The 19,315-nt window shown below is 36.1% G+C and overlaps 1 protein-coding gene across 3 annotated transcripts in view; it reads right to left on the reverse strand.

Annotated features, from left to right (window-relative positions):
- Positions 1-19,315, reverse strand: part of Asap (ArfGAP domain of ASAP) — a 718,739-nt gene that overhangs the window by 648,516 nt on the left and 50,908 nt on the right. For all 3 annotated transcript variants that reach the window (XM_090411444.1, XM_090411445.1, XM_090411443.1), the window contains exon 3: positions 4,438-4,524. In XM_090411444.1, the coding sequence (XP_090267570.1) occupies positions 4,438-4,524 (87 nt within the window). The remainder of the gene's footprint in view (positions 1-4,437; positions 4,525-19,315) is intronic.

Below are 19,315 nucleotides of genomic sequence, written 5' to 3' on the forward strand. Positions count from 1 at the left end.
TAGGCTAGGGATGCAAGGGAGTAATAAAAGATATGCATACATCAGCAAATTAGCACAATGAGTGATGGTTGGGGATTTTGACTACAGGCACATTTGGAAGAAGCAAATGTTCAGATTGGAGGAAGAAAATGAAATTTATGCACCTACTAAGCGTAATTACTTGAAACAGCATGTGATGGAGTGGGAATCAGGTTTTGAGAATGCTGGATCTGGTCGGAGGATCAGAAGACCTGTCCATAACCAAGATAGTCACAATGCTCCTGAATGAGGAGTGTGAATATGCAGTCATGACTTAGGAGGTTGCCATACATATATTTATTTAAGTTAAAAGGCCATATGTATAGAACTACAGGGTAGTTGATTATGACAAACTTAAGGAGGCAGCTTGAAGAAGTGCAATGACATAAGAATCTGCAAACTAAGGATGTTAAAAATGAATGGGAGATGCTCAACGGGTATCTGAAGGAAGCAATATCAGATTGTCTACCCAAGGTTTTGCTAATCTTGCCTCTCCCATTCTGTTTAGGTGACCATACCACCTGAGATTAGCTCTACTAACACATTCCTGGATGCTGACAATGTCAAGTTCTTTCCTAATATCCTTGTTATTAATATGATACTCCATTGATGCCATCTGTTCATGCCCCTAATCTTTCTCAAGACTCGCATATCTGTGGTCTCTAGTCTTTGGTCAAGTATTTTATTTCCAACCTAGCTCTCAGATCCATAAGTTAAAATTGGTTTGAACACTGTCTTGTATACAGCTAATTGAGGGTTTTTGACTAATTCTCTCTTATTTCATATAAATTTACTCAATTGACTTCCTACCATTACAGCTTTACTGTTTCTGTTGTCTTCACTAAAAATCGTGCCTAAGCAGCCAAAATGTTTTACTTGTTCTATAGGTTCTCAATTCACAATATAGTTGATATTTTCAATGCTTCTGCCTATTTTCATTGTATTTGCCTTGTCATGATGACCTTCACACCATATCTATTACAACAGTTATTCAATTTAGCCAAGGAATCTTGCAGACTTCTAGCAGATTTATTTAGAAGTATAACATCGTCTGCGTAAAGCAAAGAGCTAACATTAACATCTCCAATTTTAATATCAGGTTTAATCCCATTTTCTTTCATAATGTGATCCATATATATAATGAATAACAGAGGGGATAATGTACATCTTTGTCTGACACCAGATTTAACATTAAACCCTCTTCCTGTGCTTCCTTCAATTCTAACTGCTGGCTTACAACTCAAATAAAGACTAAGTATTGCTTGATATAATGCCCCACTGACAGCATGTAACTGTAGCATATTGAATAGCTTCTGTCTTGGGACCTTTCCATATGTCTTTTCCAGATTTACAAAACTTAAATACATATCTCTGTTACATTCCCATGATTTCTCAACTATTTGTTGTAAAGGGAAGATCTGTTCCTGACAGCCTGTATTTGGCTTGAATCTTGCTATTTCTTCACCAAGCTTCTCTTCCACAATTCTTCTCAACCGTTTCTAAAGTATACTTGCATAAATCTTACAAGGAACATTCAGTAGAGAAATACCCCTGTAATTCTCACATTCAGTTTTATTTCCCTTTTTATATATGGGTACTATAAGAGCTCTCCTCCAATCATCCCAAATTCATCTCTCTCTCTCTCTCTCTCTGCCCAGGCCTTCTGAATTATGCAGTGCAGCCGCTGCAAGACTTTTATACCTAAATACTTAAGCATTTCTGCTCGAATATCATTACTCCTGCTGCCTTTCCACATTTAGGCCTTTGATGGCTTTTTCTACTTCAAGTATGGATATGCATTCCCAACAGCATCCCTGTTGATTGTTTTTTTTTCAATCACTGCTTATTTCATTTAGCAATTTTTTCGAAGTAACTACTCCATACATCAAGCAAGGATATTTTTTTTCAACAGTTTTCAGGTCACCTTTATCATCTCTAATTCCTTTTACAGCACTATTTCCTCCATTTCTGAGCTTCTTCAACAACTCCCAGAACATCTTGCCAAATTCTTGATATTTATTTTCTATGTTCTTGCCAAAGTCTTCCCATGACTTTTGTTTAGCTAGTTTTACACACTGTTTAGCTTTCTTGCATTCCTCTCTGTATTCTTGAAGAGCACAAGCTGACTTATTTGCCAGAAACTTTTGATATGATTTCTTCTTTTCCTTCACTGCCTCTTTAACTTCCTGTATCCACCATGGAGTTCTGATTTTTTCTATCCATACAGTGAATTGAGAACCAAATCACCACATGCCTCTCTGGCTGAATCAATCAGTGTTTTCATCAGGGCTAGTCACTGAATTTCCAAGGTTTGGTTCTTGTTCTCAAACTCTCATTTTTTTTGAATAATGTTTGTGTATTTTAGTCTACAGTTCACATTTGAGAGCTGCTCAACTTTTATTCGCTTTAAAACTTTCTTACATGTTCTTTTTTTGCAATATGAAATTCGATTTTATTCTGCTCAAGATTAAATGGTGATCACTTCCAATTTCAAATCCTCTGTACACTCTGGTGTCCTGCACCAGGGAGAAGACATCACTATCAACAATAACATAGTCGATGAGACTTTTCTTATTCCTAGCCTCTTCTCTCCATGTGAATTTGTGCACATTTTTATGTTGGAACATGGTGTTAGTAATAACCAGACCATGTCCTGAGCAGAAATCCAACAGATATTTGACATTATTATTAGCTTTGCTCTTTTCTCCAAATTTTCCCAAAATATTTTTGTATATCTGACAATCATTTCCTACTCTGCTATTTAAATCCCCAACCAGGACCAACTTCTCCTTTTTCATTGTGGCAGGTACTTTCTCTAAAGTCTCAAAAAATTCTTCCACTTCTACCTTAGTAGAACCTTCTGTGGGAGCATAGGCCAAATAAGTCTCATTGTCCAGTTCCTTATTCTGATGTTTTCCCACATCACTCTACTTGTGACTGCCTGCCATTCAAGAAGATTAGCCTCGTATTTAGAGTTGAATACTATGGCTACCCCTTTTCCTTGATTGTCATTGTCTGAATATAACATTTTGTATTGATTGCTCAGAAAGATCTCACCAGTTTGTCTTTTTTTGTTTGAGTCACTCATATTATGACAATCTGGTACTTATCCAATTCCTCAGCTAGCTCTATTTCTTTGCCATTCAGGCTACTTATGTTGATAGTACCAATCTTGATCTCTGGTGATGTTGAGTTGGGGTGTGTTTTTAGGATTTGTTCCAGTAGCTGACTTTTGCTGTTCACCCTGGTTCCATGGTGAAAACAACGAGGACCTTGTTTAACCAGGTGGCGCCCCAGCTAGCATGAAATTCTGTCATGTTATACCATCATTTAGCTTTCTTACATTTGTCTAAATATTCTCTAAGAGCATAAGCTGACTTATTTGCCAGGAACTTTAAGTCAGGTAGGAGTTAGATTGATAACTAGTATTATTAAGGAGGAGCTGAAAAAAAGCTGCAGAAGATATATAAAAAGAAAAACTTGTGAGTAATACCTGGCTCAAGAAAGAAAGAAAGCCAACGTAGTAAGGAAGCAAAGATCAGATTATGAGAAGATATTAGATGAGCAAGAAAAAGAAATTCTAAAGTTATTTTGCTGCATGGAAAGTAAAAACAACAGTGACTAGAATGACCATGGAAGGATAACTTTATAAATTTAAGATACCAAGAAATTATATTCTGGGTTTCATTCTTGATCCAAGTGTAAGCAAAACTTGCACATGAAGTAACTTCATGATAGGACTACTTATATATATATATAAAGGCTAATAACTTTACATCAATTGCCTTAGTATCCCATAATGCAAGGCACATATCCTTGCAGACAAGTATAATACTATGCATTATGGGAAGGGCCACTACCAAGACCAGTTTCAACCTTTATTGAGATCTCATTAGTTGGAGCCAGACCCAGAAGAGATACCAAGGTTTAAGTAATGCAGAAGTCATATATTTCCCATATACAATTAGTCAAAAGGTATCGCACCTTATTACTAAAATAGTAATTTTATAAAATTTTGTAACAACTTCTAAAATAGTAATTCAGAGTATTACTAAAATAGTAATTCAAAGTATTTTAGTACGACTTTCAAGATCTTAGCAGGATGATGATCATACAGAGGCAAAGCCATCATCAATCTAAAAGTTAAGCTGTAACTATGAATTATGTAAGCTGATGTAACACAAAACAATAATAGTGGATGTTCCCAAAGAACATTAGTATTAATGCATACTCAATCCACAGAATGAAATAATCATTCAAAAATGGTCGTTTAGATTAGTCATTTAGATAACTGAATCCCCTAAGAAGTATACAATATCACAGTTAACAATCTATGCATTACTGAGAATATCTAAATGTTTCATCTAAAATCAGAATATCTAAAAATGTTTCATCTAAAAATCAGTTCCAGTAACTTGCCTATATCAGGTTCTTGGTCCTTAGTTATAGCATTGGCCCCTAATCGATCTAGAGCTTTAGAGAGGTAGTCTTCATTATCTACATGAGCTAAACAAACAAACAAAAGTAAATAATTTACACACACACACAATGTAAATATTTATACAGAATATGTATATATACTTAAACACACACAATCAATCAATGCAATTTTTTCCCTTCCCAATATCTATGCTTTGATTTATGAATGACTACACACTAGACCAGGGGTGGAGAATCCTTGGCACACCAACGACTTTTTTTTTCTGGCACACAACCCAGGGCTCACCTTAAAAATAATTAAATAAATAAATACATATCCAACATTTTCTGATAGGTTTCACTGCATTATACATGAGGATGACTATGTGCAAAAGCTGGCCTAAAGGAACTTCAAGAAGTGATGCAAACAGTAACCAAGGTTGTTAATTACATTTCTGCACGTGCTTTGAATAAACGATAATTTCAGAATCTATTCAATGGGGTGGATTCAGTGCACAAAGGATGTACATTTTGTACGACATTGTTCATTGACTTAGTCTAAGTCTTGTTCTGAAATGATTTGTTGAATGCTTGGATGAGATAATCTCTTTTTGACTAATCAACAAATGTCTTAAAGAAATGTATGACATCCTGCAGGTTTGTAAACTAGGAGGTTTTAAGAGGGATATAGACAGTGAGAGATTTAGATATTTTCCAAACCTAAAGTAATACATCAATGATCTCTAAAAAAATGACAAAACAGACCGCCAACGTAATGTCTTCAAAAGCTATTTATAAACATCAACTGTTGAGCAGTTTTCTCTAAGATTTGTTAAGTTCAGAGAATTAGAATAGACTGCAAAATTCATTAAATTTCCTGACACAATAAAACTGGATGAATTAGATTTGCAGCTGTTTTAGTGGTTAAATATGGATGATTTTGAAATGCAGTTGACTGATTTTCAAAGTAGTAACAGAGAGAAAGTGCAGAAAATGAGGTACTAAGGACTTGGAATACTATTCCAGAAACTTTTGTATGTTTAAAAACCCTTGCAACAGCATTGCTATCCATTTTTACACCTACATATTCTTGTGAATCATTGTTCTCAGTGATAACTTTGTTAAGTCTTGTAATAGGAATAGCCTTACAGACGAAACTAGTAGCGCATGCATAATCTCTAAAGGTTACAAAATATAAGCCTCATATAAATTATCTGTCATCAGTGATGCAGCAGCAGAAGTCTCATTGATGCTAAATAAATAAAACGTCCCTTATTTTTTTTACTCTAGTTTTGATTTGATGTTTTCTGTTAAAAAATGGTAAAGATTAACTTCTGTTTAATACATTATGTGGGTAAAATAACATTTTATTTTTATCTGTAATTTTAATGTATTACTCGTAATGGATTAAGAATTAATAAAATAATATCTTTAATTTTATTTTCTCTTATTCTGCTTTAGTCAAGTAAAATGATTATAAGATTGTACACTGTAATACACTGAAAAAAACTTATTATTATTATTATCCAGGCCTCCATGGAGTCAAAAGACTCATTGTGGGAGGTCGTTCTTAGGAAACACAAAGTTCATCATATCAGTCCTTGAACCCATCGACCGTTCTTGCTCTAACCACTCTCTCAGGCAATGCATTCCACGGTTCAACCACCCTCCAAGCAAAGAAACCACTCCTCACCCTCTTGCTCACAGCTTCCTTTCATAACTTCCAGGGATGGCCCCTTGTCATTGCTCCTTCCCACCATTCCACCAAGTGAGAGAACTCCCCAAAGTCTACCCTGTAACTGCCTCTCAATAGTTTAAAAGTCTCGATCATATCACCGCTCCTATCCACCAAACTTTGCAGTCCACATTCCCTCAGTTGATCCTCATAACTGACATTGTATAGTCCTGAAACCATCTTTGTTATCTGCCTCTGTTCCCTTTCCACAGTTAATTTATCCCCTTCAAATCCTGGGGACCAAATTTGAGAACAATAGTCTAAGCGTGGTCTGATCAGGGTCTTATACAATGGAATGATAACTTTTATCTCTGTACGTCAGCGTCCTCAGTATTGCACAATCCTCTGGGTTATCTTCACCACCTTTGCAATATACTCCCTAAATTTCAGTTTTTTATCAATCCCCCGCCCCAGATCTCGTCTCCCATACTTCCTCAGTATAGCTCCTCTAATCGAGTATGCATCCTCCCAAGGATGGATCCCAACCTTCAAGACTTTATACTTTGTTGCATTAAACTGACACCCCCATTCATTTGCCCATCTGTCTAGTTAAAATCCCATTGCAGGGTTGCCACATCTGCACTATTACTGATAACCCCTTCCCAGCTTCACATCATCTGCAAGCAAATGAATATCCCAGCCCCAGATCTCGTCTCCCATACTTCCTCCAGTATAGCTCCTCTAATCGAGTATGCATCCTCCCAAGGATGGATCCCAACCTTCAAGACTTTATACTTTGTTCCATTAAACTGACACCCCCATTCATTTGCCCATCTGTCTAGTTAAAATCCCATTGCAGGGTTGCCACATCTGCACTATTACTGATAACCCCTTCCCAGCTTCACATCATCTGCAAGCAAATGAATATCCCCTTGCAGTCTATTGACAATGTCATTGATATAAAGGCTGAACAATACAGGTCCTGGTACTGAGCCCTGTGGAACCCCACTTGTAATCATCTGCTTCCTTGATATTGCCCCACCATACACAACTCTCTGATACCTATCAGACAGCCAATCCTGAATCCATCTGACTAACCCGACATTTAAACCCATGTGCTGCAACTTAAATATCAGCTTATCATGTGGAACCCTGTCAAATGCCTTTGCAAAATCCAAGAAAATGGCAGTATATGCCTTTCCCTCATCAACTGCTTTTGTCACTTTATTATAAAAAGCAATCATATTATTAAAGCAAGAGCACCCCTTAACAAATCCACGTTGATTCCCACAGATAACATTACCCTCATCTGCCCAACGCTGTATATAATCCCTCACTAATTTCTCCAAGATCTTAACTACTGATGAAACACACACACTGGCCTATAATTAGATGCTTCCAGTCTGCTACCACCCTTGTGCAGTGACACTATCTTACCTTCCTTCCATTCCTTGGGTACCTTTCCTGCAGCCAGACACTTTTATTGAAGAACCAGATCAACGGAGCTGTCAGTTCTTTAGCATATTCTCTCAAAACTCGTGGTGAAATACCATCCAGACCCACAGCTTTACTGGTATCCAGTGTACTCGGTATTTGGAACACACTCTCCTCTTGCACCTCTAAAAACCTTCTTCTCCAGGATGAAATACTCCAATAAAGTGCTCGTTGAACAACTGCACTATGTTCTCTGCATCAGTCTCTCTATCCCCATTGTTATCCTGCAATGTCATTCTTCCACAATCATTTCTCCTCCTACTGACCACATAGCTAAAAAATTCCCTAGGATTTTCTTTGGATCTTAGTGCCAATCTCTTCTCATATTCCAGTTTTGCATCTTATATTCTTCGTGTATCTGCCCTCCACTCCTCTCCTTATATCTCTTCCATAATCTCTTTTTCAACTGCAGTTCCTGTTTGATATTGTTTGTCATCCACTTAACATCAAATTGTGTCCACTTCTTCACTCGTGGAATACAGCTTACTATTACTGCTAACAAATATTCCTTCACAATTTCCTAAGCACTAATGATATCCTGGCCTTCCAATTCTGCTCTCCATGGAACTGACCCTAGATGATACCTAAGACCAGGCCAGGGGTCGGCAACCGGCAGCCCATGGGCCACATGTGGCCCAAACGTGCATTTTTGGCAGCCCGTAAAGGGTTGACTGTACTTACATGGCATTTGTCCCATATGTTGAATTATTTAAATAATACGTTTTATAATATGAATAATAAATTAAAAATAATTTTATATCTATACTTCGTGCTATCTCCCGTGTAACTTGGAAATAAACAAAAGGAAACTTTTGCTGGTATTATTGAAGATTTACAAACAGAATTTTCAAAAAGATTTGTGGATTTTCATAAAAAAATTGCATTGAAATACGATTATGTTTGAACGCTTTTAATATTGAACATTGATCGATGCTTACCGAAAAAAAAAAAAATTTGAAGGATTAATCAGTTTCGCAAAGATGATAGGTGCATTTGGAAGCACCTACATTTGTGAATAAGAATTTTCTGCCATGAGTTTTAGAAAAAATAAAATTACTTCTCGACTGACTGATGAACATTGGCATGTTTCGATCCGAATTTGCACCTCACGTTATAAAGTGGATCTAGATAATTTAGTTAAGGGAAAACAATCACAAAAGTCACATTAAGCAGGGAGACATACGTACTAGTAGCGTCGTGTGCCCATTTCGGTTGGTTGTGCTGTCATGTGGGTTAATTAATTAATCCACAAATCCTAAATTAAATTATTTCAGTTTAAAAGCAAAAAAATCATAAAACTAACAAGTAAAATAATATTAAATTACATACACTTACCTTTTAAAAATGTATTTTTCTGTTTAAATTTGTTTCACTATAAATTTACACTTCACTCAATGACTCACTAGACACAAAGGGCAAACGAAACTGGTCTCGCTGTTCACGAATCAGAAAAAGATGAACCAAAAACAGGAACACGTGTTTTATTGCTGCAATAAAACATGTATTCTATGGTTATCCCGCAATGGGCCAAAACAGGCCAACTCATAATAAAATTTTAAGACAATCACTTTTACGATTGTAATTTGTGGAATTTTTTTACTAGAGCCCAGGGGAGATTCCCTGTTTCCCCCCTCCCTCTGAAGATGCCCATAACTGTATGATTGCATTTTTATCGATGTATGAAAGTTTTGAGAGTGCATAGCACATCAGCGCTCATCTTAATTGGTCCGATGCAATTAATTATTATTATTATTATTTGTCACCTCCAGGGAGTCCAAAGACTCATCAAGGGAGGGCATCTACTCTACAACTGTGCTTACACCACTCACAATGCACCAACTGACAGCAACTACACCAACGCCATCTACCGCTGACCACCACCATTAGTACTTCTCAGACAATCACAAACAACCTATATAGGGTGAGGAAACCGATTGTTACCCCACCCTACATAGGTTGGTATATATTATATAAGTTGGTATATTTGAAATACTCAAAGATGAAAATATGTGAACCATCATTTATAAGACATTAGAATAAGAAATGAAAGGATAAGTGTGATTAGAAATACTTTCATTAATGGCAAACGAATTATTAATAATTAAAATTTGTGATGTGTGTCATATAAGTTGCTGGGTAAAGTGAATAGCACGATCCTATGAAGTCTAGACAAGACAAGGCAGGAATAAATATCATTTGATGGAGCAGCAAATTATCTCATAAAATTTGTTGCCCATGTAATGGGTATTTCTCTGGTTTGTGTATATTCTGCTCCATTTTCCAAAAAATTTCTTTTGTTTACTGAGACTCAGTATACATAGCATCTGGTCATTATCGGAATTATCCACACTTTCGAGAATCCTACATTCATCAGATTTTTATTTATTTTTATTTTTAGTATCAGGAGTTCTTCTGTCTTATCTCACATATGCTGGTATTTTGTTGTAGATCAACATCTTATAATACACAGAATATTCATTTTTATACAGGAATATATATTTTTTACTGTCTGTTATTTCCGAAGACTAGAATAAAAATGTCTCTATATCGTTAAAAAACTTTGAAACCTCAACAGATGCTATACTATATAGCAAGAGAAATATTTAGTTTATTTATCCTAACATTCCACTTTTAAATTTTCAGTTCCAGAAAACATGTAACAGCTATTTGTAATAAAGCCATCAGATATAGTAATCGCTCAACTCATGACAAGTGACAACATTCAATTGGATTGGTTGACACAATAACCAATCACAGCCGCTAGGTGCTGGGTGAGCTCAAAATTTTAGCTCGCCCAGCCCCGCCTTCTCAGCGATTTAAAAATATTAGAAAGCTAAGAATCTGACCCGCTGCACCATCTTTTCAAAGGACGCAAAGGTGTATGCATTTCGAAAGCATACCCGGGCTATTAACGTGAATGTGATGCAATGTTTACGCATCGAAAAGTGCCTTCTTCATGAAGCATTAATGCTTTATTATCCTCATGAAGAGGACAATGAAGTATTAGTACAGTATATTATGTTCAGTTTTAGGAATCGCATTAAGTCTGCAAACAATTGGGGGGGGGGGGGGTCTTTAACAGGAATAAATGCAAAAATATAATATGGGTGATACTGATATTTCGTGGATGAGCACCGTACACTTAGCTCACCCAGAATATTCACCCCTCATACATACATATGGTGATGGATATACTATATTACTTTGTTTTTACGTGATAATAATTTCTCATTGTGTTTCATCTCATACTTTAAATATTTCTGTGATTTTTAAGATTGACATAATAAAAATTGATAACTGAAGTATTTTTTTTCACTCACTATTTTCTCTTAAATAAATGCTTGCGGCCCGATTATTAAAAATAAAAGTTGAATGTGGCCTGCGAGTCTGAAAAGGTTGCCAATCCCTGCCTAAGACTATTATAATCACCTACCTCATAATTCCACATACGTTCCCTTTTCTTTGATACAACTGTATGTCTATTCATCTTCCAAGTCAAAACCACATGGTCACTCTTTCCAACTGGTGGGGGAGTTGTCATCTCACCATTATCAGCTCTTCTGATGCTATGACCAAATCCAAAACACTTGAACCTCTTTTCCCTCTATTACATGTTGCCTAAGACATTTGTCCTTCAAGAATTCTAGAAATTCCATCCCGTTATTACTACATGCATTTTCCTCTTCCCAGCTTATACTGCTGTAGTTAAAATCTCCCATAACAATCATTCTTCTTGCACTTGCCAAGCTCAACTACCTGAACATCTCCTACTCTTCACCCTCTGTGTTTCCTGGTTTGTAGTAACACCCCACTAAATATCCTGTCTTGGCCACTTCTACCTCGCACCATGTGCTTTCAAAACCATCAGTGTCACTGCCTTCCAAAGCCTCCACTCTTAGAGGACATAAGCCATCACTTATCATAAGCAGTATTCTACCCATGTTTTCCTTTCCTATCCTGCCGAAAAATGCTATACCCTTCTACTTCAATTCATGTTATTATATCATCCTCTGTCAACCACGTCTCAGAGATCCCAATAATCTTTGGCCAGGCTGATGCTATCAGCACCACCAATTCATCACCTTTATTTCGGATACTCCTGGCATTAGTATAGAGCAGCGATTTTCAACCGGTGTGCCACGAGAGGTCTTCAGGTATGCCGCAAGATTTATGCAAACAAATTAATTGAAAGAAATAATGTCGTAATTTGCGCATTTATTTATTAGTGTCTGGTCTTTCATCTTCTTGTGTGTGTAAATCAATCAAAATTATGCCTATTTTTTGCCAGATCATCAAAAAAATTAAAAGGATATAATTCTAGTGTCGCAGAATTTTAGTAATTAGTCTAGGTGTGCCGTGTTATGAAAAAGGTTGAAAATCTAGTATAGAGCATAAAAATGTCACTGCTTCAATACTTATCACTGCCCCCCCCCCCCCTCTCGACCCCAGAATGCGTCACGATTTTGCATGTCATCCTTGCAGAGGGGGGGGGGCATGCTAATCTTCTCTGTAGATCTTCTCGCCAGCCTGGTTGGCCGAGTGGTTAGCGTATCCACTCTCCAGCCAAAAGGCTGCAGGTTTGAATCCTGCCGTGGGAAGGATTCAAATTGTATTTTCACATACAATTGCAAACAGATGTTTGCAATTGTATGTGAAAATACCAGCGGTAGTGGTTGGCAGTAGATGATGCGGTCTGATGTAGTTGGTGGATTGAATGATGAAGATGGAGAGTTTTAGAGAAGGTGCTCTCTCCCTCGATGAGTCCTTGGAGGTGTCACATAATAAAAATAATAATAGTATCGTTCCAATTTTAGTATATGTACTGCCAAAGCAAGTACGTCTGATTGATCTTTATAAAAGAACAAAAACAAAAAAATTCAGAATTATTTACTCTTTTGCTGATGTTAAAAATTGCTTCTTTAAATTGTATGGCTATATAAGCTAGAATTACACTTAAAGGCAAATAAAAAATATCCATGTTATCAACAGGGTAGAAGGACTTTTAAGTAAAAATTCTGTCACTATTTATATTCATTCAACTTTACATCATTTACAATAATCACTCTCATAATATTCTTTGATTTTACTACTCTAGTGTGATTTTTGATTATTTGTTCTCCCAATACTTAAGACACCAAATAACAACATATTCCCCCCAAATTTCAGTTGACATGTGAGAAAATTTTGGATCCAAGATTTGGCGATTTTGGCACACACACTTAAAAAGGTTGCCAACCCCTGCACTAGACAATAAGTGTTCATTGAATTTTTACCTGGTCCTAAAGAATATAACAAAATATTGCTTTAAAACCACCTGTTTACGTAAAGAAAACCATCAAAGACATGCATGCATTCCAACATTCCAAACAGTATGGAATTGCATAACACACAATTCTTTAACAAATGCTAAATGTATAATAACAGCCACCAAATTGCTTATTACTTTTATGTACATGAACAGAAAAATAAGCCTTTTTTTTTTTAATTTAGTTATTAGGTTAATTTGTTGTAGTTTATAATTTTTGAGTGTGCAGCTTTCAAGAAAGGTTCTACATTTTATACTATACTAATGCCAAACTACATATTGTTGGTATGATAACAATTCAAAATGGTCAAGAAACAATATCAAACTGTATATCCAGAATCAAGAGGATAAATCAAATAGCAGTTAAATGGACGCGTCATCAACCATCTAAATGCTGCTCTATTGTATTCTCTATTTGACCTCATGGCCCAGACACATTAAAATGCCTTTCTCTGTGACCTCGATGGTCCAAGAATCCAGTTTCTGATTTTATTTATTTATGGGTTCCCCCCTCTTTCTCCCCATCCTTTAAGAGGAAGGGGTTGAGCCCTCCTGATGAAGGATTAAGTGTGTGTGTTTAAAAAAAAAAAAAATATATATATATATATATATACATCTTATGACTGTAGGTCCATATGTGTTCGGAGGGGAAGAGAAGCTGGTACTGAGGGACAAAAAAAAAAAAAAAGTCCAAGTTCTTCTTCCTTTCCAGGTTTATAGGCCAAGTGGCCTGTTCCGGACTCAATTCCATCTTTTTAAGGGTCTTCCTCTGCATCCAGTACCTTTTGGGTGGTAATTTAGAATTTGTTTAGGTATTCTGCTTCTATTCATTCTTAGTATGTGTTCTTTCCATTTTTCTCTATAGCAAATCACTGTTTCATTTAGGGAGGTTGTAATTCCAAGTTTTTTTCTGATTTCGCTGCTTTTCATTTTGTCCATTATTGTGACTCCTTCAGTCCTGTGCAGAAATTTCATTTCAGATGATTCAATTCTTCTTTCATCTGCTTTTTTTATTGTCCATATCTCACTGCCTTAAAGTAAGGTTGGTTTAGCAACTGTATTGTACGTTCTTACTCGTGTGTGTTTTTGTACATAATTGGGTTTAAAAATTTTATTTATAATGCCTATTACTTTTAAAAAAGTCTGATATCTTTGGTTCTATATCAGCTTCATTTTCATATGACATTGTGCAACCTAAATATTTGAATGTATTTAATTGCTCTATTATTTTGTTGTTTATTACTATTTTGCTTCTTATTGGATTAGCACCTTTGAAGGCCATGACTTTTATTCTCATCATCATCATCAAATTCCTGCTATGTACCCTCAAGGGGTGTACAGGATGACAGTACTACATGAAAAAATTACATCATTACTAACTTCCTACCTACAATTTTCCTCCAAATCAGTCTGTCACTTGTCAAGACTCCAACATTATCAGATCTTATATTTCTATCGTCTAAGGCACTTTGTACCGTATCAATCCACCTATATCTTGGTCTTCCTCTGGGTTGTTTTCCTGCCAACCTGGCAGAGAACACTTGTTTTGCTAATCTTTCCTCTCCCATTCTGTTTAAGTGACCATACCACCTGAGATTAGCTCTGCTAATGCATTCCTGGATGCTGACAATGTCAAGTTCTTTCCTAATATTCTCATTTTTAATATGATATTGCCATTGATGCCATCTGTTCACGCCTATAATCTTTCTCAGGACTCTCATATCTGCGGTCTATAGTCTTTGGTCAAGTGTTTTACTTCTGACCCAGCTCTCAGATCCATAAGTTAAAACTGGTTTGAACACTGTCTTGTATACAGCTAATTTAGTGTTCCGACTAATTTCTCTCTTATTCCATATGAATTTATTCAATTGACTTCCCACCATACCAGCTTTGCTGATTCTGTTGTCTATTTCTATATTTATTTACCATCTTCAGTAAAAATTGTGCCTAAGTAGCTGAAATGATTTACTTGTTCCATAGGTTCTCCATTCACAACACACTTGACATTTTCAATGATTCTGCCTATTTTCTTTGTCTTTGTCTTTTTATTGCTGACCTTCATACCATATCTATTACAACAGCTATTCAATTTAGTCAGAGAATCTTGCAGACTTGTAGCAGATTTATTTAGAAGTACAACATCATCCGCAAAAAGTAAAGAGCTGACATCAACATCTCCAATTTTGATATCAGGTTTAATACCACTTTCCTTCATAATGTGATCCATATAGATAATGAATAACAGAGGGGATAATGTACATCCTTGTCTCACACCAGATTTAACATTAAACCATCTTCCTGTACTTCCTTCAATTCTGACTGCTGACTCACAACTCAAATAAAGACTAAGTATTGCTTGATATAATGCCCCATTGACACCATATAACTGCAGCGTATTGAATAGCTTCTCTCTTGGCACCTTGTCATATGCCTTTTCCAAATCGACAAAACTTAAATACAGATCTTTGTTGTATTCCCATGCTTTCTCGACTATTTGTCGTAAAGTGAAGATCTGATCCTGACACCCTCTATTTGGCTTGAATCCAGCTTGTTCTTCACCAAGCTTTTCTTCCACAATTCTTCTCAACCGTTTCTCAAGTATACTTGCATACATCTTGCCAGGAACACTCAGTAGGGAAATACCTCTGTAATTCTCACATTCAGTTTTATTTCCCTTTTTATATATGGGTACTATGAGAGCTCTACTCCAATCATCGGGAATTCGTCCCTCTGTCCAGGCTTTCTGAACTATGCAGTGCAGCCACTGTAAGACTTTTATACCACCATACTTCAGCATTTCTGGTCGAATATCATCTACACCTGCTGCCTTTCCACATTTCAAGCCTTTGATGGCTTTTTCTACTTCGAGTATGGATATGTATTCCTGACTGCATGCCTGGTCAGTGTTTTTAACCACTGTGCTGTCATCACTGCTTGTTTCATTTAGCAGTTTTTCAAAGTAATTACTCCATACTTCAAGGATATCTTTTTCTCCTGTTTTCATGTCACCTTTATCATCTCTAACTCCTTTTACAGCACTCTTTCCTCCATTCCTAAGCTTCTTCAACAACCTCCAGAATATTTTGCCACCTTCTTGATATTTATTTTCTATATTCTTGCCAAAGTCCTCCCATGACTTTGGTTTAGCTAGTTTTACACACTGTTTAGCTTTCTTACATTTGTCTCTGTATTCTGTAAGAGTAAAAGCTGACTTATTTGCCAGGAACTTTTGATATGCTTTCTTCTTTTCCTTCACTGCCTCTTTAACTTCCTGTGTCCACCAGGGAGTTCTGATTTTTTTATCCTTGCACACAACCTCACCACATGCCTCTCTGGCAGAATCAATCAATGTTTTCTTCAGAGTTTGCCACTGAATCTCCAAGGTTTGATTCCTGTTCTCAAACTCTTTCATTTTCTTTTCAATAATCTTTCTGTATTTTAGTCTACAGTTCACATCTGAGAGCTGCTCAACTTTTATTCGCTTTAAAACTTTCTTACATGTTATTCTTTTCAATATGAAATTCAATTTTATCCTGCTCAAGACTAAATAGTGATCACTTCCAATTTCAAATCCTCTGTACACTCTGGTGTCCTGCACCAGGGAGAAGACATCACTATCAACAATAACATAGTCAATGAGACTTTTCTTATTCCTAGCCTCTTCTCTCCATGTGAATTTGTGCACATTTTTATGTTGGAACATGGTGTTAGTAATAACCAGTCCATGTCCTGAGCAGAAATCCAAAAGATATTTGACATTATTATTAGCTTTGCTCTTTTCTCCAAATTTTTCCAAAATATTTTTGTATGTCTCACAATCATTTCCTACTCTGCTATTTAGATCCCCAACAAGGACCAACTTTTCCTTTTTCATTGTGTCAGTTGCTTTTTCTAGAGCATCAAAAAATTCATCCACTTCTACCTTAGTAGAACCTTCTGTGGCACCATAGGCACAAATAAGTCTCATTGTCCAGTTCCCCATTTTCATATTTGCCCACATTAATCTACTTGAAACTGACTGCCATTCAAGAAGATTAGCCTCGTATTTTGTGTTGAATACTATGGCTACTCCTTCTTTTCCTTGATTGTCATTGCTTGAATATAACATTTTGTATTTATTGTTTAGAAAGATCTCACCAGTTTTGTTCTTTTTTGTTTCAGTCACCCCTATTATGTCGATCTGGTACTTATCTAATTCCTCAGCTAGCTCCATTTCTTTGCCATTCAGGCTTCTTATGTTGATAGTACCGATCTTTAACTCTGGTGATATTGAGTTAGGGTTTGTTTTCAGATTTCAGATTTATAAAGAAATAATATACAATAGAAATTAAATACGTTTCTTTTAAGATTAAAAAAAAAACTACTTAGTCTTAAAACATTTTAAATTTGTTTTCATTATTTTACGGCCCCCTTCAACAAAACTTGCTCCCCCAAGGGGGGGGGCTGCCGTCCACAGTTTGGGAAGCACTGGTGTAGAGGATCCAGAGGCAAGTAGTCTATGCAATCCTCTGTTTGCACTAAAAAAGACTGATGAAGATAGTAAACGGACAGACTTTTTTGGTAATGAACTGGCTTGTAATAAGGATTCGAGATGAAAATTATCGAAAACAAAAAAAAAGCAAAAATACACCTATTGGAATATATCCACCTGGAATTTGTTTAAGCGCTGTTCTAGAGTGATGTTTTCCAAGTTATCAGAGATGTTTACAAAGGGCAGTTTTCTGTTTTGAATGTTTCATCATACCACAGATCTTGGTAGTGATTTTGCCATGTTTCTATTTTAATGGTATTAATATCAGCTTTTACTCTAGTTTCATTGCTTAGATCTTTGAGGATTTTATATGCATTAGGTCTTTTGAGCATACAGTCTCTCTCTAATTTTGTTACAAAATTGTTCCATCTGTTTCTTTTTATTCTCCTGCATGCTGCTTTTGCTATTGCTTTTTTTTTCTGTTGTATTCAATTTTTGATTCTATTGTTTTTAGGTTGAGCCAGTTTTTATATGCTTTTTTCTTTTCTTCAATAATGCATTTAATTTCATCATCCCAGTCCCTAAGAACTCTTTTTCTTTTCCACTTTTTCTTTGTTTCTAAACTTTCTTTTGCAGCTTTTGTCATCATGGTTTTTAGGTTTGACCATTCTTTTTCTATGTTCTGATTTTGTTTTATACTTGTCATCCAGTTCTTTATTCATTTTTGGTATAAGTCTTTAAAACTACTGTCGTCCAAAAGTCTAACTTTGAAAGATTCAAAATTTCTATTTTCCTTGTGTTTTTTTGTTGTTTTCCATCTTGGTTCCCATTTTACTTTTCCAATTAAAAGGTAATGATCTGATTCTATTTCAGATCCTCTGTATACTCTTGTATCTATTATCATTTCTGACATTTTGATATTGCTGATTATGTAATCAATAATGCTTCTTGTATCTCTTGCTTCCCAGAAGCAAGAGACACAAGAAGCATTTTTGATTTCATAATCAGCAATATCAAATATTTAGAGATACAAGAAGTTTGAAGAAGGTGTTCATTATTTTAAGGTTATTGCTTATAGTAAAATCTCTTAATCTATTTCCATTTCTATTACAGTTAAGTTCACCGATAGGTCCTATGTTTGGTTTATATGGTTTATTGCCAATTCTTGCATTGAGATCTCCTATTACCAAAATGTGATTCTTAGGATTGGTCTTATTTAATATGTTCTGCAGTTGGGTGTAGAAGTTTTCTGAGTCCTCTTCTTTTCCTTCTTCAGGTGCATAAGTTCCACTTACTGTCATATAGCCTCTGTCTATTTTAATTCTCATTTCTATTATTCTATCGCTCCAAAAGTTGTAATGGATTATATTAATATAATTACAGCTATTATAGCCTGTTTTTGTTTAGGAGTGTCCCTTATTTTAATACATTGGCTAACATTACTCAAAAAAGGGGTAAATATATTTTTTAGGACATTATGGGTGAGTATAGAAGGCAATTATGGCAGAATAAAAGAGGTGGAAAAATTTTGTACATACCTTGTTTTTGGTTCTATGATGCCTTCCAATTCCAAGATCCTGCTGAAGGTTGTTTATAAACTGGGGGGATGAAGGGGAAGGGTATCCTTATGTGGAAACTGGGACAGGGGTTAACGGGGTGTGGACCATTTCGGTCGTCGTCTGACCATCATCGGAACCTTGTCGGAATGAGCGACTCATCACACTCATTCCGGAAAAGTTCATCGGAGCTGGGACAGGTTCCAATGATGGTCAGACGACGACCGAAACGGTCCACACCCCGTTAACCCCTGTCCCAGTTTCCACATAAGGATACCCTTCCCCTTCGTCCCCCCCCAGGTTTCCAAACTTATTTGCCGCGTCAAAACACCCCCCCCCCATTTATAAACAACCTTCAGCAGGATCTTGGAATTAGA

Source organism: Typopeltis vanoorti, chromosome 21, assembly GCF_054136105.1.
Source record: "Typopeltis vanoorti isolate ZY-2024b chromosome 21, IOZ_Tvanoo_1.0, whole genome shotgun sequence".
NCBI classification, from domain to species: domain Eukaryota; kingdom Metazoa; phylum Arthropoda; class Arachnida; order Uropygi; family Thelyphonidae; genus Typopeltis; species Typopeltis vanoorti.